Here is a 26,514-nt window from a genome sequence, read left to right as displayed (position 1 = left end):
AGAAAGGGTCCACGTTGTTCTGTTGGATGAATATGTTGCGGAATGCAGCACAGCCTCGACGCAAAATGTCCACATCACTCTGACAGTAGGTCAACAATTCTTCATCCAGATCAAAGACAGTCCCTTCAGCCACCCGTGCATCGTACCAGGCCAAGAAAGCTTTACGTTCGGCAGGAAACATGCTGTCAGGATCGTAAGTAGACACGGGAGGATAAGGACCCACATAGCCTTGGTGAGCTTCGGTGTTGAAGAAGTGAGGGAAGTAGCCTTTCTTGAGTTCCGTCAATGCAAACGTTTTTGGAAACTGCTTCAGAGCCATCGTGAGGAAGTTGAGTGAATCCTTGAAAACAAGACGTCCCACGGTCATCTGCAAGATGTGATTCCCTCGAAGTGTGACCTGGGGTGCTTTCACGAGATGTTGATGAAAGTACTGTTGGAGCAAGTGTCCATCATACCCACGGTAGTTGTGAGCAATGACCAACACGTCGTCATCATCAATGGTAGGGGAAATGTCATCTTCGTCGTCTTGTTCTTTGTCGCCGTCTTGTTCTACATCATCATCATCGGGTTCTGGTGATGACAGTTTGGGTTGTTTCGAGGCACGGCCTGACGGCTGCTGCTGGGATGCCTTACGTTTCTTCTTCTGCTTCTCTTTCTTTTCCGCCAGACGCATCAGCCAGTCGCCCATGTCCTTCAAGGTCGTAGATCCCCGAAACACTTTGATACGGCTAGGCCCTTCTCCTTCCTTACGCCAGGGGCACTTGTCGCACAACTGATCCGAAGCCTCGGAAATACATTTTCCACATCCTAGATGCACCACACACAAGTTGGGAACATGAGTCCCTTGATCTTGAGTACATTCAAAGTCATAGAAGATGAACTGACGCTGTTGCCGTTCTTTGTCTTCATCCATTTTTTCACCGTCTTCATTTTGTTTCGGTGGTTCGATGACGGACATGTAACACTGGTGGTTGGGTTTCAAGGGTTCTTTGCAGATCTTGCAGTCACGATTCGTGCCACACTGGTGGTTGGCCATGCCCTGGATTTTCCTCACGTTGACTTTGGCCAGACATCGATGACACGTATGGATGGTGGAGCAGGTGCTGGGATGCTTGGCGGAGGCCGTCCGATGCCGTTCAAAGCAAGTAGGGTTTCGGAACCACCCGCCACATTGGAGACAGGAGAGCCCTTCATTGTTCACGTCGCCACAGTATCCAAGACATTGACACCAGTGACATTGAAATTCTCGGGTGCAGCGATGATCTTCAGCGTGGTCGTAGCCTTGGTCACAAGTTTCACAATAGTAACTATACCCTGTAAAAGCTGTCATGGATGTAATGACATCGTAATGGTGATGGTGGTGATAGAGGTGAAGGATCTTGGTGGGTTGAGGCACTTCACTCTTGTACAGGAGTCGATTCAACACATCTTGGGAGTAGACTTTGAGTTGATAGTAAGGCGCCAAACGTTGACTGAACAACTCCCACGTGGCACGCCCTGTACAAGACCCTTCGGGGATCTTGAGTTGACGAAATAAACCCTTGGCAGCCTTCAACTGCGCTGGTCTTCGTTCATCACGTATGTATCGCCATTCCTTCGTCCATTCCTTGGTCACAGGATCGGGTTTGTGTTCATGGTGGCTGGCCACGACCAGGGCACGGGCAAAGCAGAGCTGATCCTCATTCTTGATTTGAACGATGCATTGTTTCTTTTCCAGGAAAGTGTTTAAGCCAACGAGGTGCCTTGGCCGGCCGTGTCCCTCACCGATACGATCAGGATCCTCTACATGCAGTAAGAAAATGTCCATGGTGTCATCGATATGCAAGTCGTGGTTGCTTTGTTGTACTTTTTCCACTTGGGCCATGATGTGTTCCCCCTGGAGGTCCTCCATGCGCTGAAATGGGATTCGGATGTCTGAATCCAGGGCTGGGTGTTCCAGGGCCAATCCCACGCGATCACCATCCTGTCCGCCCACATCGTCTCTCAAATCTGCTAACACTGCATCAAACTGTTCTCTGAGAACGACGGGAAGGTCTTCAGGCTGTTGACGCTGCAGCCAAGCTGGATTGAACTTCAGGTTGTAGCGCTGGGTACCAGTCCGGAATTTCTTGGTTGTTCTTTGGGTCGTCCGCTCCAACTCGTAGGGCACAGGCTCCTCTTCAAGTTCATCTTCGTTCATTCGTGGTGACGGCATGGTGAGAACTGGTAAGACCCACGCTGAGCCTGGTTTATATAGGTCGCGTCACCCTATGACGTCACAATAGGTTGTCCTAAGCGTAGCAGTGTGCACCATGAGCTCATGTGTTATTTATAGGAATGATGTCATACCCCATGACGTCACACTAGCCTATCGCCCTGTTGAGTCAGGATGAGAGTGGTGCGAACCGGATGCAACCGGTGCGAACCGGATGCGTCAAAGTGACGTCATCAACCCCAGCTATATAAATTCGAGGTTTTCCAGCTCTCCTCATCAGTTGCTCACTGAAACTGGAAGCATGCAGTCGTCCCCCGCCTCCGCCTCCGCCTCCTTCCGTTGCCGCCTGTACGAAACAGATGACCACAGTTATCTACACTGTCCCAAGGTGACCTGTACCGAGTGTGGTGCTCAAGGTCATCGCCATTACGTATGTCCCAAGAAGACCAAGGACAACAACAAGCACGATAACAACACCTGCTACAACTGTGGAAAAAACGAAGGTCATCTCAGTTACGTCTGTCCACATCCCTGTCGTCACTGTGGTCAAGAGGACCATAAGAGTATGAACTGCTCTAACAAGGGCCAGAAACGTCCGGCATCCACCTACCAGCCAAGTGAACCGCCAAAGAAAGTGAGTAAACGTGAAAGCCAACATCTACTGGCTCTACTCCATGACAAGGTCCTCCTCGTTCAAGATCGCATAGACACCATGTACTCTCTACTTCAACGCATCTTGGAGTTTGTCGAACCCATGGACGATTCCAGCAGCACTGCCTCCAGTGCACCACCATCACCACAATAGATACCTCGGTGATCTCTCACCCACCCATACCAACGGCCCTTTTCAGGGCCACCCACCTCGCTCGAAAGAAGGCTACATCCAATGTGTTTTAACCACACACACACACACTTGTCTAGCCACGCCATCGTCCGCCTCACCCCCCTCCTCCCTCCTTCCCTCTCCTTTCCTCTCCTTCCCTTCCCTCTCCGTCCCGTCCCGTCCGCCGCTCGTCCGTTCCGCCATCTTGAAACGCGTCTACGCTCGCGAGATCCCGAGAGAATCCACGAGATCCCGCGAGATCTCACGCGATCCCACCGGATGGGCCGCCCTCTTGAAACGCGTCCGCCATCTTGGCCCGGAGGTGACGTCATCGTCATGCGCGCCCACCCACCGGAACCGGACGTGACGTCATCGCCATGCGTGCGCACACACCGGAACCGGAAGCACCGGAACCGGAACCCGAGTGATCTCCCCTGATGGCGGCACATCCGGTCACCGTGGGCGTCGCCATCTTGATCCAAGATGGCGGCGCCCATGGGGACCGGATGTGCCGCCATCTTGAAAAAGACCCCAGGGTAACGTTGTACACTACTATTTCCGAAATCACACCTCATGGACAATACCATCATGTTGTTTTTGTTAATCTCTATTATGTATATAAGTTTGTTCTGTCCTGTTGTTCTCTACTGGTGAAACCAAAGCTTTCATGGTGTAGGTCCAGACATACATTAGCACCACATGCAGAAAGCCATGTACATGATGCTTCAGTTAATATAGCACACACTGAACATACGCATCGTCCTTGTTGGTACAATGGTTCCTCGGTGTTATGCTGTGGGACAATCAGGGTTTGGGGAGTGTTGAAAATGTACATGTTAAATTCCTAAGAAAACTGTTGTCACTTCAAACAAAAACACAGCGTCTTATACTGTGAAGATTTTCATTTCATGACTTGTACATGTGTAAAGAGTTGGTCGAAATAGTTGCATCTGCATTTTACCAGGCACTCAGGGGTTTGTTATTTAAATGTTGTATCATTTGGAATTAGTAGGTTTATTTGTCAGGGCAACATTGTTACAGCATTGGGGATGTGGCTCAGTAGGGATACAGCAAAGAGAAGGAATGCTTCGCATTTGATCGGAATTGGTAAAGAAAGATTACAGGATTGCTGGAGACAAACCGCGTTGGTCACAGCTACGGTATGGTGAGGACAAGAGAAATATCTATTCAGCTTGGGGAGTACAAAACGAGAGTTGTTCAGGAAATCATAAGCTGGCAACAAGAACAGGGAGATGGACTGGAATACACCCGAATGACCAGATTTGTACCGTCTTTGAGTGACATTTTAGAAGTTGGGAAGTACGGTATAAACAAAAGATATAGATTACATTGTTATCCATAAAGATTGTCAATACAGATTTGTACAGTTTTCATGAAAATCTACAATGTGTCTTTTGTTGAAAATTTTCTTACTTATTGCCTAGTATAGAAAACAACAGAGAGGTCTCTAGCATTTATCCATCAATATAATGTGTAAAATATATACTGACGATAGTAATACCTTTAAAATGTGGCTCTGCTTATGATGTATGGGACACCAGTTAGGAATGTTTATTAACAGTTGAAGTTAATGGATAATTTAGTGACAATTGTTCACCAGTGTGGAAACTTGACTCGAATATCCGCCATTGCGAATATAGCTCAATGCGTAATAAAGTTTCACACAGCTGCATTATCTAGCCCTGTTCCGATTAAACGATTTACGATTCATTACATCCTTGCATAGTTTTACACAGGAAGATATAGATATAGGTCGAAAATATATGTGACGTCAAGTATTCCTGTGAGATAAGTTTACTCCAAGTAACAAGAATGTTAACAGTCAAAGGGAGATAACTGAACTATTGTCTTTTATCAAATCTGATACATTATTCATTGATTGTTTATGCGTCCATACGTAAATAAATATTGATGTTTGATATTGTCCATACTCTCCAGGCTTATAACATGTACTCTGGGTCAGAGCACTGAAATACTGCCAAATATCATTATGAGACATGATTATCAAGGGCGCAGTCGACAGTGAGTTTGGTTCAACTCCGCTCTTGACATTATTCCAGTTATATCTCGGCAAGCCATCATTACGTGGGAAGTACGCAAACATCTTAGACGTTTAAACCTACAGTGAAACGAACGAGCACGGGTATGGTGTTGTAACAAACGTAGACACATAACGGGGATGCGAACCACGATCGCACGTTTCTTGCGTTCCCAAGGGATGCAACTCCGCACAGCAAAGTGTGATGTCATAGATGACGGTGGCGGTGAGGTAGCCTTGTGGTTAATGCGTTCGCTCGTCACACTGAAGACCCGGGTTCGATTCCCCACAGGGATACAACGTGTGATGTCCATCTTCGGTGTCTCCAACCATGATATTGCTGGAATATTTGCTAAAAGCAACGTAAAACTAAATTCACTCACTCACTTTAGTCGGCAGCTTAGGACAGCTGGGTCCTGTGCTGTTTGTGCTTTATACAGATAGTCTTGGTAGAGTGATAGAAAATAATACAATGGGCCATCAATCTTATGCTGATGACAGTCAACTGATTAACAGCTTCAAACCCGAGAATGTTCAGGAGGCCGTACAACGTAGTACTGATCGCTCAACTGATGTCAGTTCCTGGATGTCATCAAATATGTTGAAGCTAAATGATGAGAAAACAGGTTTTGTTGATAGGCACTAAACATAATTTGCGTGACATTCCTGTCACCTCTGTTGAAGTTGGAAATGCTTCAATCCCTTTTGCTGACCATGTAAGAAACCTTGGCGTCATCTTTGATTCTCAGGAAATAGATAAACTTTGTAAAACTTGTTACTACCATCTCCGTTGTATCAGTCAAATACGGCATCTCATAAAAAGAGACTTGTGCAAATGCTTGTTCATTCTAGACTTGACTATAGTAACAGCTTACTGATTGGAATCAGTAAACGTCAGCTGTACAAACTCCAAGAACACCAAAATCATCGCACATAACGCCGGTTCTTAAGGATTTGCATTAGCTTCCCATTGAAGCGAGAATCAACTTTAAAATTCTGTGTATGGTGTACAAAATGGCACCACCATATCTTTCTAATATGCTAGTAGACTACATCCCTATAAAGACTTCGATCTCAAAATCTGAATCTTCTGATCAAACCAAAGTATAATCTTACCAGCTATGGACAGAAGTCTTTTGGCCACGCAGCTCCTCGACTATGGAACAAACCTTCCTCTGGACATCAAACTTTCATCATCATTAACTGTACTCAAATCAAAACTCAAGACGCAAGGCTATTATTCATAGACTTTATTTCACCCTACCATTCATGAACTTTAATTCATAGACATTTTCTCCTTCTATTATTCATAGGCTTTATTTCAGGCTATCATTCATAAGTTTTATTTCATACTATTATTTCACTACCTGTGTCTTTTCTCTCATTTTATGCGCTTTGAGCACGCACCTTGTGGATGGATACAGCGTTTTATAAATACTCATTATTATTATATTTTACAGAATAAAGATGAAAATGCAGCAGAGAGGGTTCTGGTGATCCTGGCACAGTCAGGCTGGTAAGGCTCATCATCAGCTCAGGGCCCTTGCCCCCTCTACACGCATCCCAGACAGAGAATGGGACTTCTCCCAGGAAACGCTGCTTGGTCGAACCCACCAAGAACTTTCCAGAGAATATGAAGGCTCCCAAACACTGCAGCCTTCTGCATTACCCAGAGTGTCAGAAGGGCTGTACTCCCGGTGGGAAACCCGGGCACTCTCCTGATCTGCGCCAAGAGATCAGGAGGTACCAAACCAAGGGTACCAAGAACAATGGGGAGCCTGACGACAGTGTACTTGGGATGCAAGCGAAACATTTCAAAGGCGAGGTCCGCATATTTATCATGCTTTTTCTGAATATTGCCAATCACATTGCTGTTAAAAAGGGACAGAAAATTCAATGATATAAATAAATTCATTACCTTTATCAAACAGGAAAAGATCAGGTTTGTTAGCTGGAATTCTTCTGAGGCTGTATATGGGCCTATTCCAGAGAAGTTTGAAAGCATTTCCATGACGCCCTGGACATGTTCAGGGTGCATACCATGGATAGACCTCAGAATCAAAGCCACAGACATGGCGGAGACGGTAGTAGAAGCAGCGAGCCATGCCATCATGTCTTTTAAGATATGCTGTTTGTGCCAAGGAAGGGCATCCACTGACAAGGTGTTGGACAGTCTCTGTAAATGCATTACACAGTCGGATTTTCATGTTTATATTTTCTTTAGGAATCACATGTAGGCGATTGCGAGTAGGAAGTGACTGGTCCTGAGCAGCAAAAAGGAAGCCCTCAGTTTCACATTTGAGACCAGCCGACTTCATCCAGGCGAAGGAGTCGGTGGGATTGCTAATTTGTTCCACACACTGCATGTACACACGATGCAATGGTTTCTCAGAAAGCTTCTCCACAAATGACCCACAAATGACTCTGTGCAGACTTAGTGAAGGACTTCACCTGGTTTACTCCCATCACTGTACCGTCCAGCAGTACATCGCCATCAACAAAATCAACCTCAAATTTCAGATTCTGTCCAACAACCTTGGCACGTTTAAAATAGCTGTGGAATTCCTTGCTTTCATCATGAGTCTTGACATGTATTACCAGAGGATCATCCGATAAATACATTTGTGCAAAAGTGCACAATAAAATTCTATCATGAAGAGCCTCCACATTAATCAAACCCCGACCTCCAGAACTGATTGGCATATACAAACGGTTAAGAGAGGAACGAGGGTGGTGGGCTCTGTTATCAGACATGATCCTTCTGGTCAGGCGGTCAAGACTCTGGATGTCTTGTTTTGTCCAAAGGAATAGGAAAGTACTGGCACAGCAAAAGAATTGGTGGCTTTGACCTTGAAGTTTGTCTTGAATTTGGGCACTCTGGAACTAGTCTCGAACTTGCATTCCTAGATAGGCGTAGGCCTGATCTTCCACAAGATGCTCAATAACTCCTCCCCCCAGTAACTTGACCGATCCACCATTAACTACCTTGCCACGTTTCAAATGGAGACTATTACATTTGTCGAGTCCAAATGTCATGCCAATATCATTAGAAAAGGACTCGACAAGGAGAACCTGTTCTTTCAAATTGGTATCTCCTTTGGCAAGGAGCTTGATGTCATCCATGTAAAGGAGATGAGTAAGCGGTGTTCGGGATCTGTGCTGAGGAGGTCCGGGATGGTAACCCTCCTCTCTATTGAGCAGAAAGCTCAAATGATTTAGGGACAAATAAAAAAGGAAAGGACTGAAGGAGTCCCCCTGGAAAATTCCCCTTCTGATTGGAATCGATTCCGAAGTCTGCACCTGCCCTTGCGAGTACATCTCAAGCTGAGTCTACCAGCAACTCATTAAAGACTTGAGTAAATCAAGTAGTCGTTCAGGGAGGTCAATACAACGTAGAGACTTCAGAATCCACTCGTGAGGGACCGAGTCGTATGCTTTCTTGTAGTCAATCCAACACATGAAGAGGTTGCGGTGATATGTTTTAGCCTCTTCCAAAATCATTTTCTGTATTATTATTATTAAACTTCGTCTGTCTGACCTGGTAAATTCGCCTCCCATACTGTGATTTTGTGTTTTTTATGTACAAATGTATTCACTTCATAAATTAATAATTAATATTACAAACAAATATGTGGGAATAATAAATATAAACATGAATGGACACGAAACACGCCTCTATTATTTTAATGTCGATTCTTAGAGGTTCCGTTAGGGCAGCTTTTGAAAAATGAGAAAGCATTACTGTCATTAGGCTGACATTCGTCAATCCATGATTATAATTACATACATCGTAAGTTCCATTGTTCATGATGTGTAAGAAAAGGATAGAAAAACCAATTATGTATTGTATCAGGGACGATATAGTTTTACTACAAGTCAGTACAAGTAGCTGGGAACAGAGCCTCATATCGGAACACTGTGAGGGAGAATAGAATACGGGGAAATGGCTCCAAGCAAAAAGGGCACATTGAGGTAAGCAAATATTGCCATTGTATACTCAGCCATTCATTTTAACATACCTATTTATTTACATTTATGGCTTCGTAACGATATTAGGGCAAATAAAATGCTGTATGATTTTTAGCAGTTTCAAACAGAAGATATGAATAAATTCTCCCTATATTGTCAATTCAGCCAATCAACGAACCCGTTACACTGGTGATCTGTCGGCTACGTGTCCGGAAGACATCTTACTTCCACGCTGGCTCTGTTTTGTCGCAGAGAAGTACATATCTGAGTGTAGACGATCTGTCGAGCAAAGGCAATTGTGAAATCTCGTTAGGAACAAGACTTCGTCATATGAATGAGGCAAAATGTTGACAAAGTTTGAAACTAAGTCAGCAAGAGTCAAAGGTAAGTTCTTGTAACGTAACCGGTCATCCGGTGTCTGTCAACTCGGACTTTTCAACATCATATTTCTGTACATTCTGGATTGCTAGTCTGAAACGTAGTCATTGCTATCTTCATGTCAATATATTGTATCATGTTTATATTCTAGGTCTCTCCTTTCATCCGAAGCGGCCATGGATTTTGGCAAGTTTGCACAATGGTGTCATCCAACTGTGGGATTACCGAATGTGTACCTTGATTGACAAGTTTGATGAACACGATGGTACGTAATCATGCTAAAAACTTAGAGTTGCCAATATGGAAATTCAATCTGGACACATTTAACATTTGTACAATGACGTATACTAAAATGGGTGTGTTGCTACTAAAATCTGCTTCATCACGGAAATACGGCGACATGATCGAAAACCGGACAATTACGCACACATCAATCAATATATCCTATTTTAAAGGCCTCACCGGGATCAAAAGCTTTGTCCATATTTCCTATGTGTGTAGGAGGCATATACACGTGCTCTCCGTGGGGTGCATTTGTTGGAGGTTTTTAATTGCCAAAGACCGAGTTGCTGTGCCGGAAGTATACCAAACTAGCTCGACTTCACTACCTCCGGCGATCTGATTGGCTAACACATTACACTGAATGAATGTGTTTCTTTAAAAATATTTGTACTCGTTTTAAAATTATTCTTACCAAGATAAAACATCAGAAAGTGACATCTTGGATGATAGACGTTTGAGTTTCCCTCTCATTTTATGCGTGCATTTGTTGTCATTTTATTAACCAATTTGATTAAGCTGTGACCTAGTTTGGTATACTTCGGCACAGCAACTTCGGTCTTTGGCAATTAAAACCTCCAACAAATGCACCCCACGGAGAGCACGTGTATATGCCTCCTACACACATAGGAAATATGGACAAAAGCTTTTGATCCCCGGTGAGGCCTTTAAAATAGGATTATATTGATGTGTGCGTAATTGTCCGGTTTTCGATCATGTCGCCGTATTTCCGTGATGAACCTTTATGTATTATATAGTAGGGGGTGTTGATACTAAACCGGGGCCTAGTTTATCGATTTTCTGACCCGCAGTGGGGGCCTGTGAACTTAAGCTGTGTATATTGAATTGTTGACACTCAAGTCTTTTCTCCTTCTTAATTTTTCATGAAGAATTGAATTGTTTCTGTTCGTCTCTTATTTCAGTAAAATTTACTAGGCTAAAAACCTCTTCCATATCAGATATATACAAGTGCACTTATTTTTACATTAATTTTGGGGGTGTCATTCACATTGTACATGCTTCTCCATAAAACTCATCATCAACCCCCCTAGCCATAAATTATGAACGGTCCCTTACCATGTGTTTTTGTGCCATTTTACCATGATTTATTATTGTAGCATTTATCATGTTTATTTCCATCATTTTAAAGTGTATCTTTTACAACGTAAATGACAATTGTTTAATAATGCTCATTATTTCAACAATGTACAGGTCCAGTCCGAGGCATCTGTTTTCACAACCAACAGCCATTGTTTGTGTCTGGTGGTGATGACTATAAGATCAAGGTAGGACAGGAATATGTCTTTGTGATAATAATTTTCATACTGAAATGTCGAGAGAATGGGATTAAGTCGTTTTGTGTTAACCATATTGGCTGGAGTCTCAAACTATCGTGGAACTCCCACCCTAGCAGCTTACAGTTGTCACATATGCTCAGTAATGATTCAAAAGTGGACGAAAGTGACAAATGGCATCGGCACAAACACACAGACTCACATGTAGATTAAAGTCATGTGACACCATGGCTACTGTAAGTTTCATCATGTTCATAAGTGTCTGTCACCAGTTCATAGCTTTGCATATGACAGATTAATTCACCTGGTTTATCAATGTGGATGTAGTTCAGTTAGTTAGTTGTCTGGCTAACTAACTGAAGTTTGTGAGTTCAAGTAAGTTGTATTCTCTCAGTGACATGTAATCTATGTAAGATCATCCTCATGAGAACAATTTCACTTAGTGATTGTTGCAGCAGCTACCATTTGTTAGTAACTGTCAATATTGTAATATCTTGTTCATCTTCCAGGTTTGGAACTACAAACAAAGGCGATGTTTGTTCACCTTGCTGGGACATCTGGACTACATTAGAACGACAGTGTTTCATCATGTAAGTTGAACGATAGCTGCCATATCTGAAGTATATGCTTCATGATCATTAATCATCCTCAAAACAAAATGCTGCATATCATATGGTGAGTTATTGTTGGTATTGATATATCTGTTGTAATATATAAATGTGAGCTGTTTTTATTTCTATTCTTTGTTTAATAAATAGAACGATTCATGGTTGTGTGTGAATTTCAGGAGTACCCATGGATCCTCAGTTCATCAGATGATCAGACAATCCGCATATGGAACTGGCAGTCCAGGAATTGTGTTTCGTAAGTTTCAAACTAATAAACATTTCAAGTTATTTGGTCTGCTGTAACCCATGCTTGTTGTAAGAGGCGATTAACAAGATCGGGTGGTCAGGCTACTTGATTTTGTAATGAATGTCATTGTATTTCTATTTCATAGTTTGATGATAATTTTGCCAGTAGCAGGATTGTCTGGTCCAAACTTGTGAGCGTGGCATTAAACCGCCAACTCATATTTTGGTCTTCAACATTTGGTTATGTTCGTGGCTTCATATATAACTCTCCCATATTTCCACCATGTGTTAAGACAGTAAGGTTGTGATACTGTATTGCTGTGTTACAGAGTACTGACAGGTCACAGTCACTATGTCATGTGTGCACAGTTCCATTGCTCTGACGATATGGTAGTGTCTGCATCCCTGGACCAGACTGTGCGAGTCTGGGACATCTCAGGTAGGTAGTAAACTCTTCTTATCAATATATTTTGAATCAGCCATTACAGAAATTGTATTGGAAGTACAAGTGTCTACATGTATTGTGTTTGAAAAGAAATTTTTAAACTTATCCTATCTCACGGTATGCACTTCTCTCTCTTGGTTCAACGCTGAGTGGAACGATGTAAACTTTTTTTCCCTTGGCCTCTCTTGTCCATCCGCCCAAGCACTCCATGCTACCCTCATTATAAGACAGCTTCCTAGTTGTCATGCAAAACATGCGGCATGCACCACTAGCTACCAACGTGACTCTCCGAATCATCATTCTCTTTCTTGTCGCACTTGAGTGTGAACTTATTTTGCTTTGCTCAACGTTTTCAACTTAGTCTACAACATGGGCAAAGCTGACCAGCCAAAAAAGACGAAAAAATGCTCCTGATGTAATAAAGTGTTCTCCGCGAGTGATCCACATGCGTCTTGTGTTGACTGTATAGGACAGAGTAAATGGGACTCTCGTTGCGATAAATGCAAGGATCTTACCTTCGAGGCGTTTGGTGACTACACTCGGGCTTGCGCGCGTCGTGTTGCTGACAGAGCTCGTTATGCTGTTTCACTTGACGGACCCAGTCCCTCCAAAGAAGGAAAGTTCGAACTACGCTCTCTGTCTCTCGTTCTCCGGACCAGTTATCTCGGCAACCTGGCTTATCTGTTTCGGACAAGAATCGGCTGATCTCTCCGCCTGACTGCGTACAGCACATGCGCAGAAGCTGTTGTCGCTCTCGTCGTTCATCCAGTAGTGAGAGGAAGCAGTCTACCTCGCCTCAACGCCTGTCAGTGGTTACTTCGCCGTCTCCTTCCCATTCAGCAAAAAGAAGTGTTTCTTGCGTCCAGCTACCTCGATCTTCTGTTTCACCAAAGCCGAGCAGATCGTCTCACAGTTCGCCAGATCACGCTTCGCCTGTCCGCTCCCCTTCACCTCGACTTTCGCCGGACTGTCCACCTTCCCCCAGAATTAGACCGGCTCTCAACAAAACAGCTTTCGCCGAACCGTTCTTCATCAAAACACCAGTCTACGCTTCAGCATTCTCCGGATTGATCGTCTGCTAAACAGAAACAACGTTCGCCGAAATGGAAGATTTCACCGAAACGGCATTCCACAAATCAACATTCATCGAAACGGCATCCCACAAATCGGCTTTCTACGAGCGCTTTTCGCCAGGTGGTAAATCTCTTGGTGATTCACTGAACTCAGTTGGCTCTCCTGGTTTTCTTCTTCGACGAGGAAACATGATTCACCAAACCGTTTGGATCAACCGCCTACCAATATTCGGATTTTATCACCGAAACGACCTGCTCGAAATCTCGTTTTGCCCACATCTATAAGATCCGTTTTACGGCAAATCCCCAGTGTTGTCTCGTACAACTTCCAACACGGAAGATTCCCAGCCTACTGGTTTGTCAGATATTACCCTACTTCTCAGAGATCATGAGATGTCTCCCAGGCACTTACAACGCATTCACCTGGTGGAACTTTACAACGCCATCGACCTGCTTCGCCAGATCGCCCTGCTTTCCCGTCATGTTTCGCTGAACTTATCCAGGTATCATCACCGAACCGTTCCGGCAGGCTGGTTCGCTGCGACATCGCCGAACTGTTATTTCAGCAAGGAATGGCTCATCTCGTTCGTCCAACCCACAACATCCCCGTACTAGTTTGGCAGACCGATCTGAACCTCATCATCGACCTGGTTCGTCAGGCCAAACCGATTTCGCTGTACCAGCACCAGATCACAGTGCCGCTCCAGATCTTACCTCGCCGATCCAGATCACCGAACCGACCCCGGTCCCCGTACCAGGTCGCTGATCCAACAGCATTCGCCGATCTGACAGCGTTCGCGATTCTCACCATGTCATGTCGTGGTGAGAAATTCAGGGTATTTGTGATATGCTGAATTTGTCACCACGACATGACATGCTTTTAGCATGACAATCTGACTTGGTTCTCCGGATTACCCTACGGCATGTGAGGTGCTAGAAGTTTTTAGTCACATGACTTATCCCACCTGGTACCCTTTTTTCAACTGGTTGAATGAAGGTAGTAGCTGTCCCTGTTTTTTCCTGAATATAAGTCTGAACTTCATATCTGCCTTATGTTTTGATTGCTTATGGGTTAGAACTACTTCACTTAGTTTTATACTAAGACATGGAGATACTACCACCTCGGTGGTTGGACGAATCTGGAGCTCGATTCTGTATCATGATGTGGAAGGGTTCGACATTTCACGTTTCCTGACCTCTACTTTTCGAAGCAATTACGTCAGTGAAGTGTGTCACTCCCGAATTTCAGTGGATTTCGTTGCGTTCCAACTCCGAAGTTGCCAGGCTCATCCTTGGACTAAGCTTATGTAAAGGAGTGAGGGTCAATTTGATGTTGACTGGAACTGAACATTAAAATTGCAAGTTTTCTGAGTTGTGCTTCTCTTTCACCTGCCCCTGGTCAGTGACTGTGGGGGTCTTCTCGAAGCTGGGGCTGGCCCGATTATTGTCTATGACTTTAATTTACAGGGGTACCTTGAAAATCGTGGCGAAGTGACATCCTTTCTTGCTGAGCTGCGTCCTTCTCCAGAGGTTGCGGCCGAACAACCGCTCGGGAGCTCCCATCTCCCTGGGAGACGTTGTGCTTAGTAAGCCAAGGAGTTCAGAGGAACTCATCACAAGCATAGGAGTTACGCTCGCCGTAACAGGCCTCCCTTGTGCATTGCTATCTAAGGTTGTTTCCAGTCTACACAGTTCTACTGATCGCACTGACAAGACACAGGGTATCTACGTCCCGCCGTCAGACCGTGGTATAAGTGCATACCGTGAGATGTGCTAAGTTTAAAAAAATTTAAAAATTTAAATACAAAATATATATTATATAATTATCCTATCGCACGCGACGGATTCCCACCCATCCTCCCTGCTATGCAGATTCTCCAAGATTGATATTCCAGTGGCTTCAAGAATGAGAATGATGATTCGGAGAGTCACGTGGGTAGCTAGTGGTGCATGCCGCATGCTTTGCATGACAACTAGGAAGCTGTCTTATATTAATGAGGGTAGCATGGAGTGCTTGGGCGGATGGACAAGAGAGGCCAAGGGAAAAAAGTTTACATCGTTCCACTCAGTGTTGAATCCAGAGAGAGAAGTGCATACCGTGAGATAGCATCAGTATAAAAATATATAATTTATATTTAAATTTTTTAATTTTTAACAATTTCATTCTGCATTAGGCAGGAATCTTTTGGGTTTTTTTGTTGTAAAAAAATGCATAGTCAATTACACTTTTTGCTGTAATTTTAACTTAACTTTCATTTGGAAAATAAGAAATTGAACTTCGTTACCTGAACAGTGGTGCATGTAGTTTAAAGAATGTCTTCTTGGTAGGGCTTCGTAAGAAGAATGTATCACCTGGACCTGGAGGTATAGAAGAGCGGATTCGCAACCCAGGTCAGACTGACTTGTTTGGAACCTCCGATGCCATCGTGAAGCATGTCCTGGAGGGCCATGACCGAGGGGTCAACTGGGCAGCCTTCCATCCAACCCTGCCCCTCATTGTGTCAGGGGCTGATGACAGGCAGATCAAGCTCTGGAGAATGAATGGTAAGATCAAGTGCATGCCCATGGTACTGGTGGTTGCAAATAATAATAATAATAATGGATAGCATTTATATAGCACTAATCTCCGAAAGGACTCTTTGTGCATTTCTGTTCAGGAACATTCAGTGATGAAGAAATACAACAGGAGGACATTCTTGTCTTGTCTGTTTGATGCACTTGTATCAGTACTGTTGTGAATATTAGTCAACATAGTCAGTCAAGCTAGTAATGGTACAGTGTTTGAAATTAAGGAATGTCCTGGGAGATTTTCTGTGGTATTTGAATTTTGGCATCCCGTAAAACTCTAAAGTTTAATAGTAAGGTGAAGACAAGAACCCCTTAACTTTCAGGATTAAGTTCAATTTCAGCTTTACATAAGATTAATAAACTGTTTCATAAGTCACTTGAATGATGAAGTACACCCTGTTTCACAGGCCATCTGTCCACTGATCATTTCATCAATAGTTACTATAATGGACATGCTCTTTGTCTAGATTCGAAGGCCTGGGAAGTGGACACTTGCCGTGGTCACTACAACAATGTGTCCTGCGTGTTGTTCCATCCCAGGCAGGAGCTGATTCTCAGCAACTCTGAGGACAAGAGTATTCGTGTGTGGGACATGAGCAAGAGGTAGGTAACCAAAGCTGACCTATGTTCTTATAAATACCATAGTTAGAGCCTTACAAGATTCAGTGAAAAGGTAAATAAAGAGGCATGTGCTGAATCTCTTCTGACATCCTCCTTTGAATGTGCAGACTGTATTGTCTGTTGTGGTATATTTGCTTGCTGTGGCTAATGGATAAATGTGTTTCTGTTGCAAGAACTGGTGTCCAGACCTTCCGGCTGGAACATGACAGATTCTGGGTCATGTCTGCACATCCCTCTCTCAACCTGTTCGCTGCAGGTCAGTTGTGTTTAGTATGTTTATCATGGTATATACTGTGGCTGGATTGCAGCATACCACATACCTTCAGCTATTTAGGTACTTACAATTTAGTGCACCAAGTCTTTCTTTAGGAGCGGTTTCTAAGTTATCAGCCATTTTTAGCACTTCCCAGGGGCCTTTGGTCATTTTCAGTTACTATAGACAGAAATGTTTGACTGTGTCCCTGGTGAATTTTTTCCGTTGTTAATGTATGTTTTTATATTGTTATGAATTGCTTTGATCGATTTTTATGATTCCATGTGTCAGTGCTTTTAAAAAAAATCTCAAATCTGCTTCACTCCTGGCCTTCCTCCCGCATGAAGCTGACACACACGGTGACAGACTGACATACATCAGTGTGATCCCCATCTCATTCTCACACTGCTATGTGTATACCTTGACTGTTGTGCAGGACATGACAGTGGGATGATCATCTACAAGCTGGAGAGAGAACGCCCAGCCTACGCTGTTCATCAGAACATCCTGTTCTATGTAAAGGAGCGATACCTCCGCAAATTGGACTTCACTACATCCAAGGATGTCCCTGTCATGCAGCTGAGAGGGTAGGTATGCTCACTCGCATAAGTGATGGAGAGATTTATCAAACGTTTGGTTTTATCAATGTAATGTCCTCGTAGAAGCATGTTATCTTAGCAGGGATGGCAATTTTCCGCTGATCCGCAGATTTCCCCCTGATTTTATTTCAAATTGATCAATTCAAACCCCCATTAACACAATAATAGGTTTTCAGCTGAAAATAGATTTTCCTGTTGCCATCCCCGCTTACGTGACTGAGCAGTTGACAACAGTCTCAGGTATCTTAAACAGAACATGCCTGCCTAGTGGTTTGTTACATGCAAGTTCATAGTTAGGTTCTAATGATTACACCAGTTAATGATCAATATGAGGCATGGATTATTGATGTGACCTGACTGTCAGTATGCAGCTCTAGGAGATCCATCCAAATTGTAGTTGAATCCCAGATCAGCTGGAGATATGAACTCACCCTGGGAAAACTGACAACGATAGTGTTGTTGTGGCTCTCTGGGGATGTATTGCGATCATGTTGTTGTGGCTAGCCTCTGGGGATGTATTGTGATCTTCATATTGATATGTATTGCCCAGCTGGATGCCTGATTGATGATGTTGGTTGCAGAGGTTCCCGAACACCCGTCTACAGCATGTCATACAACCCTGCAGAAAACGGTGTGCTGCTCTGCACAGTAAGTTGGTTTGTTTTGTTTTATGGTGCCCAGTTCCATATGTATCACAGTGGTCTGTAAATAATCAATACATGGGTAGCTCAGACTTGGAAATATTATGCATCCCAAGATTTGTTTCCCATGGCAGGGTCAGAAGTCTGTGATAAGAGTTGTAATCAATGTATGCCCAAATTATGTTTGTAGGTTGCTGTCAATCATACCTGTGTGTGTTTTTTGCCATTGTGGTTGATGTTTACCACGTGCATCACTTTAGTCATTCTTCCCACATGCTGACATGCCCTGAAATAACTGTTCACACTGAATAAGTGAGCACAGGTGCTCCTTTGTTCTTAACGATCAACTTTGACTTTCAGAGAACAAGTAATGTGGAGAACTCGACTTATGACTTGTATGCCATTCCCAAGGATTCGGACTCCCAGAATCCAGACTGTAAGTACTGAGGAAAGGACATAAGTGATAATAAATAAATAGGAACATCTCTTCAACCTAAGATCATGTTAATGAGATGGTGATGTGTCAGTTTCACAATAACTACTGTTGCTTTAGTAGGTATACACCTGTCTTTGTAGGTATACACCTGTCTTTGTAGGTATACACCTGTCTTGTAGGTATACACCTGTCTTTGTAGGTATACACCTGTCTTTGTAGGTATACACCTGTCTTTGTATGGATACACCTGTCTTTGTAGGTATACACCTGTCTTTGTAGGTATACACCTGTCTTGTAGGTATACACCTGTCTTTGTAGGTATACACCTGTCTTTGTATGGATACACCTGTCTTTGTAGGTATACACCTGTCTTTGTAGGTATACACCTGTCTTTGTAGGTATACACCTGTCTTTGTATGGATACACCTGTCTTTGTAGGTATACACCTGTCTTTGTAGGTATACACCTGTCTTTGTAGGTATACACCTGTCTTTGTAGGTATACACCTGTCTTTGTAGGTATACACCTGTCTGTGTATGGATACACCTATTGTGTAACAAAGTCACGTGCTTTGTATATCAGATGATTGCTGCAATAATCGCCAATAGAATGCATGCATATGTATACAGATAGTTTAATCAAAGATTTACCTGTTTCTCCTTCTTTCAGCCCCAGAAGGGAAGCGATCGTCTGGCCTGACAGCAGTGTGGGTCGCCAGGAACAGATTTGCTGTTTTAGACAGAACACATTCGGTGAGACCTAGCTCTGTATTGGACTGTAGTAACACCATAATGTTCAGGTTGACGTGTATAAGTAAGCAGTATTGTTATATTTTCAAATAGCCTGAACCTTGGAAACATTGGCAAATGATATTGATCTTCTTTTAATAAATGTCTCAAGAAACCACCCAAGCATCAATACAGTATTCAGTTTCACATCATATGTTACAGAGGAGCTCATTGAAGAGTATTTAAATGACTGTAAAGTGTTCCAGTGGAAGTGTTCAGGTGTGCAGCACAATTGTTCCGTATGGTTGTCCACTCTGCCTACCTGTCGGCTTTACAGGGGCAGTTAGGGATCAGAGCACTAGTGGTGACGCGCGCCAACTCACTGACGTCCACTCTCTTCTGGCTTTGGACAGCATTAGGTGCTGTGCCAGACAGATGATGGGTGTGGTCATGGGTATGCGCAGGCTTTGGCTCTCCATTGCACGTTATTCACCGGCCACGCAACAGGCGCTGCTTTCTCTGCCATTCACAATGGGGTCTTCCCTGTATCCTGGGGCATTACAAGGGAGGCCGCGGAGGCGGTGTCAACCTTCAAGGATTCTAAACCCTTGTTGGAACACCCCTCCACTTCACGCCAACGGCCTTCCCCTCTTGCTGCCGCTTATCCTTCCGCCCCGGCGAAGGAGCCTGCAAAGTGGACTGTCCCTTTACAGAGCAAGCGGAGCATGAGGCAAGGGCAGGCCTGCTCAATCGCAGCCTTTTCGAGGCAAGGGGAAGCCAGCCCCGGCTTCCAGTTGAATCTTCCCTTAGAGCTCTTACTGCCCCCCACACAAGCAAGCGGAGACTTGCCGACTGTGGGGGTGCATTGCCATTTGCCAAACGTCCCTGTAGGCGGCCGGCTGTCACTATTCCTCCTGGAGTGGGAAGCAGCCACTTCAAATCCCTGGGTCCTGTCCACACTCAGGGATGGCCATTTGCCACAGTGGAGGTGAGATCCACCGTCCTTCTCAGGGGTTCAGCACACACCAGTGCCAGCCTCCAGAGAGAAGGCGGACGTACTCCGTGCCGAGGTTCAGTCGTTACTGGACATGGCAGCCATCAAGGTGGTTCCTGAAGGTCAGCAAGGAGAGGGGTTTTATTCCACTTACATTCTGAATCTCAGAGGGTTGAACAAGTTAATAGAGGTGCCGTCTTTCAGGATGGAGACACACAGGTCAGTGATCTCATCCGTCGAGACAGGGGATTGGCTATCGTCAATCGATCTCAAAGACACATACCTCCATGTTCCAATGCACCCTGAGTTCAAGAAGTACCCTAGGTTCTCCTTCGATGGGAAGTGCTACCAGTTTTGTGTGCTCCCCTTCAGCATCTCCATGGTGCCAAGTGTGTTCACCAAACTTATTCCAGCTCAGTTAGCCAGGTCACAGGGCAGTTGTTGTTACCCGTACCTGGACTGGCTTCTCAGGGCATTAGGCCAACAGTTGAGCAGAGATTCCACACTGCGTGTGATGGATATTCTCGTGAAACTGGGCTGGATTATCAACCTCAAGAAATCAGAACTCGTTCTGATGCAGGATCTGGTGTTCTTGGGGGCAAAGTTCAACACGGAGCGTGGGATTGTCTCCCTAGCTCCGGACTGTATCGTCAAACTCCAGAGAACTGTTCTACATTCTTCTTCATAGAAATCGTCCTTGGGGTACATATTATGCATTTTCCAAGCTGAAAATGTCCTGTGACAGTTGTATCAATGTTTTTTGAATAAAAAGATTGTACAATAAATAAACTCTTTTATTTACTATACGGCCCCTACCTCACGGAGTTACCTCCCGTTGAGCATGCGCACCAACTGGGTAAGCTCCTAGACCCGTATCATCATTCCTTCTGCTGTCACTGCGTGAACAGGCGTCCATGAGCATTACAGCTGAACTTTCTGAATAAAGAAAACTATGTCTGATACTACACCACCTGTATGTATGGTCTTTATTTGCCTATGAAAGGAACAGTAAAGCTTTACAGTTGGTTGTTTCATAATTGTGACTTTGTATTAATTTTATCAGCTAACTTTTCCGTGGTTTTACGCCGCGTGTTGCTCTGCCATGGCGGGAAGTTTAGCGTGCCATAATGGTCGTATTATTGCGTATTGAACCAACTCTTACTTCCGTGGTAGCCTTCCGCGTATTTTTCAATGTTTTCACGTATATATATGTTGCTGGTCGCCGTTAGCTACATGCTTGCGTGTTTGCTTTCAGGCCTTTTCGTCCTGTTAGGTCTGTGGACAGAGCATTCCACGGGCCGATAGACATGACCAATGTGTAGCCTGTCTGGAAAAGACCGGCCATGGCCTTGACGATGTGTCCAATATGTCTTGGGTTTTCCCCGTGCCCAAAAAGAGGAGGCTGGCTGACGCGCTCTTTACAAAGAGATGCGAGGCGGGTGGGGAACTGACCCAGGTCCCCGTCTAAAGGCAAAAGCGGTCGGCGTAAGGAAAAAATCCCAAAGCCAAGCCCCTCTCCTGCTTCTACTGGTGGGTTTGACATGTCTTTAATGGATAAATTGTTTCAGCAACATATGGACTCCGTGAAGTCCCGTCCATGTGAGTCTGTTGGAGGGCTCCGGCAGGAAGTTCCTTGCTAACTCGGACGAGGCGGAGAGTCAGGGGTGGGATCGCGGGCTCGGCTCGATCCCTCAGCCTTGAAGGCGTCTGTAGACCCGTTGCCTCTGGCCGGGTCCAGGCGCCTCGGCTGCCCTGGAGGGGAGGTGCTCCCAGTCCCCTCTCGGAGTTGGCGCGGGGACCGTTGAGTATTCCTGGGATTCTGATCCCTGCGGCAGCTCCGCCCATGAGGCCGGAGGCACCAGTTCTGCCTGGTCTGCCTCCAGCGTCACCGGGACCCGAAGTCGTGATGCAGCTTGGAGGCGCTGGCGTGGAGCACTCTGTCTGCTCTTCCCTCTCTGTGGTTCCTAGTGCTAGGCCGCCCACCGGGTCAGGGTTAGGGTCCTCTTTCAGAGGAGACCCAGCCTCAGACTCGGGCTCGGGCGCCGAGTCGATGGAGCTTGGGGAGGTAGAGGAGCATGGCCGGTGCTTTCCGTTTTACTTCAGCTCAGCGGGAGAGTCCGGCAAAGAATTGCGAGGGCCTACCCAAGCGCGGTGCCTGTTGGCTGCTCGAACTTCGGCTGAGTTCCGCTTGCCCAGCGGCGTTTGCCCCTCGGCAGCCCTCGCAGACGCAGCCAGCATTCTGCCGCCGTTGGTCCAGGGCGTGGTTGATCCCCTCTTGTCTGGTTCCCGTGTCGGTTCGACTTGCGGATCTAGAATGCGGAGATACCAACTTGGGGAGGACTCCCTGTTCGTGGTTCCCATCGTTGGCGAGTCGCGTACACTTCCGATCGCCCTGGGGAGGCTCGGCTTGCTCGGAGCAGCTCCGGCTGCTTTCGGCAAAGAAGCGCCTCACTCCACCGTTTGCCCTGGCGGCGCCCCTGCGGCACTGCGTACCCGGACCCTACGAGGAGGTCTACCGGAACAGCGATGCAGCAGGTCAGGGTGGTGAGTCCATGAGGCCTACCTCTCCCTCGATTCAGAGGTCGGCCCTGGAAGCGGAGGGCATGCTGGCGGCGTTTCGCCCATATGTCGTGCTGCTCCGTCAGCTCACCGGAAAGTACAGGCACACCAGGTAGCGACTCTTTGCAGCGGCGGCGCAGCAGACCTTGCTGGCCCTCCCTTTCCGTCTGGGGGCGACCCTCTTTCCAGGGGCACAGCAGGTCATTCGGGAGGCTGCGCTGCAGCTACCTCCTTCAAGGACTCTAAGGCCTTGTTGGAGCACCAGCGTGTCTGCGCCCGCTCCCGTTCCACCTTCCTCCGCCCGGGTGCAGCCTACACCCGAGTCTGCCGGCTGGCTCCGGCCGCTTGGTAGGGGTAGGCGGAGGAGCAGGTCCGCCAAGGGTAGGGGCAAGGAGCAGTCCTCGACTAGCTCCCAGCCTTTTGTCTGCCCCGACCTCCCGTTAACCCATCAGGCTGTCGCTCAAGCCGTGTGTCACGCCCAGTCAGCTCCGCTGCTCGGGACAACGCACGCGCTCCTACCCGATATCCCAGTAGGAGGCCGCCTCTCTCTATTCCTGCCGGAATGGGAGAAGGCTACCAACAATGCTTGGGTGCTGGCCACCGTCAGCATCGGCCATTTACCACTGTGGAAGCGAGGTCCGCCCGACTCCACCGGCATACGCCGCACTCCGGTGCCGTCATGTCAGGCAGAGGCGGACATATTAGCTGACGAAGTTCAGGCTCTGCTGGACAAGTCCGCCAATCGGCGCATTCCACCGGAGAGGAACAGGCGGGATTTTTACTCCCGCGTGCTTCCTGCGTCCCAAAGAAAGACGGCGGGTTCCGTCCCATTCTCAACCTCAAGGGGTTGAACCGCATGCTAGAAGTACCATCCTTCAAGATGGAGATCTCATCTGTTCAGCCCGGCGATTGGCTCACGTCAATCGACCTAAAGGATGCGTATCTGCATGTGCCCATACATCCATCGTTCAAGCAGTACCTTCCGGTTCTCTTACGGACGGGATGTGTTACCAATTCAGGGTGCTCCCCGGCATATCGACTGCCCCAAGGGTGTTCACCAAGCTCATGTTAGTCCCAGCTACCCTCCCTTGCGCTTTCGTTAGCGAGGAAGGCGTTATTACCCTTACCTCGGCGACTGGTTGCTCGGGCACTAACACAGCCAGCGAGTCTAGATGCTACTCACACAGTGATAGACATTCTATGCTTCGACTGGGGTGGATAATCAACCTCAAGAAATCCGACCTGGTACCCACCCAGGACTTGGTTTTCTTGGTAGCGATTCCAAACAAACAAGGATCTCGTTTCCTTATTAAGCCCGACGGATCACCAGAGTTAGGAGATGGTATCTTCGTTCCTCTCCCAGCCCCAGGCACCAGCACGGTCTTGGCTCCGTCTATCTACTGGGCCATATGGTGGCGACGATCTCTGCAATCGAGTGGTGGCGCGGTTGAGGGATCGCCCTATACAGCAAAGCTTTGGCTGCGGCTGTGGGCTCACCGCAGGAGGATCTGGGCGCAGTCTCACAGTCCCCAGTGGTTGACACCTCACCTTCAGTGGTGGACAAATGTCGGGGAATCTCACCAAAGGGGATCCGCTTGGAAATCCGACGCCAGCTCTCACAGTTCAGACCGATCGCGTCCCTCACGGGCTGGGGGTGTGTTCTGGAGCAGTCTGTCAGCGTCCGGACTCTGGTCGAAGGCGAAACCCACCTTCACATCAGCGTGTTGGAACTGAGAGCTGTCGCGGTTGGTTTTGGCGCTTCAGAGAGCATGTCGTTGCTAGGCCAGGTAGTCCGTTGCTTATTGTCTGATAATGTATTTTGTTTTCGGTGTTCAACATGGGCATTTGTATTCTTCTTCATAGAGATAGATCCTTAGGGGTACATATTATGCATTTTCAAGCTGAAGAAATGTCCTGTGACAGTTGTATCAATGTTTTTGAATAAAAGATTGAACAATAAATAAACTCTTTTATTTATTATACGACCCCTACCTCTGCGGAGTTACCTCCCCTTGCGCTCTCGCACCAACTGGGTGGCTCCTAGGCCCGTATCATCATTCCTTCTGCTGTCACTGCCATGAACAGGCAGGTATGTGTTTAATACTTCATGAGGCGGTTATTAGCTGAACTTTCTATTGAACCAGAAATTGAATATGTCTCAAACACCACCTGTATGTAGCATGGTCTTTATTTGCTTATGAAAAGGAACGAGTAAAAGCTTTACAGTTGGATTTGTTTCATAATTGTGACTTTGTATTAATTCTAATACTTGAACTTTCCGGTTTGCCATACGTGTTGCTCTACCATGGCGGGAAGTTTAGCGTGCCAATGGTCTAAATAAATATGTGCGTATTAAAGCCAACTATTACTTTCCATTGGTAACCTTCCGCATTATTTTTCAATGTTTTTACGTGTTTATATGCTGCTTTGTGGCCGTTAGCTACATAGCTTAGCGTGTTTGCTTTCAGGCCTTTTCATCCTGTTCGGTCTGTGGACAAAAGTATTCCGCGGGCGGTGCGACAGGCATGAACAATCGTTGCCACAATGTCTTGAGAAGACGGGTCCGCGATCACGGAATCTTGTCCCATATGTCTTTAGGTTTTCCCGGGCCCAAAAGGGAGGCGGATCATCGCTCTTCTACCGGGGAGATCGTGTGGTGGTGGGGAACTGGCCTTGGGTCCCCCGTCTAAGGCTAAAAAGCCCGTCAAAAAGGGGAAAAATCCGTGGCCAAACCCCTCTCTCCGCCAGTACTGGTGGCACGACATGTATAATGGAAACCTTGTTTCCAGCAGCATATGGACTCTGTAGAAGTCCCTCGTTAAAGTGAGTCAGTTGGAGGTCTCCGGCAGGAGTTCCTACGCTCACTTTCTCCAGGGGGAAGCGGAGAGATCAGGGGTGGGATGGCGGGCTCCGGCTCGATCCCTCAGCCTTGGCGTCTGTTGACCCGTTGCCTCTGGCCTGGTCCGGGCCTTCGGCTTGCGGAGGAGGGGAGGTGCTCCCAGTCCCCTCACCGAGTTAGGCGCGGGGACGTTGAGTATTCCCTGGTGTTCGGTCCCTCACGCACTCCCGCCCATGAGAGCGCGGAGGCACCAGTTCTGCCTGGCCTGCCTCCAGCGTCGGGGACGAGGACCAGGGTCATGCTACTGGCGCTGCTGGCGTGGAGCAGTCTGTCTGCTCTTCCCTTTCTGTGCCTTCCTAGCGTTGGCAGCCCACGAGGTGAGGTTAGGAGTCCCTCTTTCTGGAGGAGGCCAGCCTCTGACCTTCGGGCTCGAGCGCCAGGCAATGGAGCTTAAGGGGAGGTTGAGGAGCATGGCGGGGCTTCCGTTTGCCCGGCTCTGCGGGAGGTCGGCGAAAGAATTGCCGAGGCCTGCAAGCATTGTGCCTGTGGGATTTGCGTGGACTCGGCTGGAGTTCCAGCTTGCCTGTAGCAGGCGTTTGCCCCTCGAGCAGCCCTGCTTGGGCCTTGGCTCCAGCATTTTGCCTTGGTTGGTCTCCCGGGCGTGGTTGATCCCCTCTTGTCTGGTGCACCCGAGGAGTCCGGTTTGACTTGCGGATCGTCGTGCAGCGCTACCAGCAATGGAGGGACTCCTGACCTGCTTAGATTCCCATCGATTGGTGAGTGCGTGTTCACTTCCATTAGCCACTGGGGAGGGCTCGGCTTCCTCCGAGGGCAGCTCGGCTGCTTTCGGCAAGCGCCCTCACTCCCTGCAACCTTTGCCCTGGCGAGGCGCAGCCCCTGCGGCTTG

General features: G+C 46.6%; 1 protein-coding gene across 1 annotated transcript in view; it reads left to right on the top strand.

The window, feature by feature from the left end:
• The first annotated feature begins 9,227 nt into the window (after window positions 1–9,227).
• Window positions 9,228–26,514, top strand: part of LOC124284703 (coatomer subunit alpha-like) — a 30,535-nt gene continuing 13,248 nt past the window's right edge. Inside the window, exons 1-13 of the mRNA XM_046720810.1 lie at window positions 9,228–9,429; window positions 9,575–9,688; window positions 10,915–10,988; window positions 11,507–11,587; window positions 11,785–11,861; window positions 12,181–12,290; window positions 15,698–15,913; window positions 16,405–16,540; window positions 16,732–16,814; window positions 17,248–17,398; window positions 17,992–18,058; window positions 18,412–18,487; window positions 19,157–19,239. Of these exons, the coding sequence (XP_046576766.1) occupies window positions 9,390–9,429; window positions 9,575–9,688; window positions 10,915–10,988; window positions 11,507–11,587; window positions 11,785–11,861; window positions 12,181–12,290; window positions 15,698–15,913; window positions 16,405–16,540; window positions 16,732–16,814; window positions 17,248–17,398; window positions 17,992–18,058; window positions 18,412–18,487; window positions 19,157–19,239 (1,308 nt within the window). The 5' untranslated portion in view covers window positions 9,228–9,389. The remainder of the gene's footprint in view (window positions 9,430–9,574; window positions 9,689–10,914; window positions 10,989–11,506; window positions 11,588–11,784; window positions 11,862–12,180; window positions 12,291–15,697; window positions 15,914–16,404; window positions 16,541–16,731; window positions 16,815–17,247; window positions 17,399–17,991; window positions 18,059–18,411; window positions 18,488–19,156; window positions 19,240–26,514) is intronic.

Source organism: Haliotis rubra, unplaced genomic scaffold (assembly GCF_003918875.1).
Source record: "Haliotis rubra isolate DU_JTF1 unplaced genomic scaffold, ASM391887v1 Scf342, whole genome shotgun sequence".
Classification (NCBI taxonomy): Eukaryota; Metazoa; Mollusca; class Gastropoda; order Lepetellida; family Haliotidae; genus Haliotis; species Haliotis rubra.
This window is presented reverse-complemented; position numbering and strand designations above follow the sequence as displayed.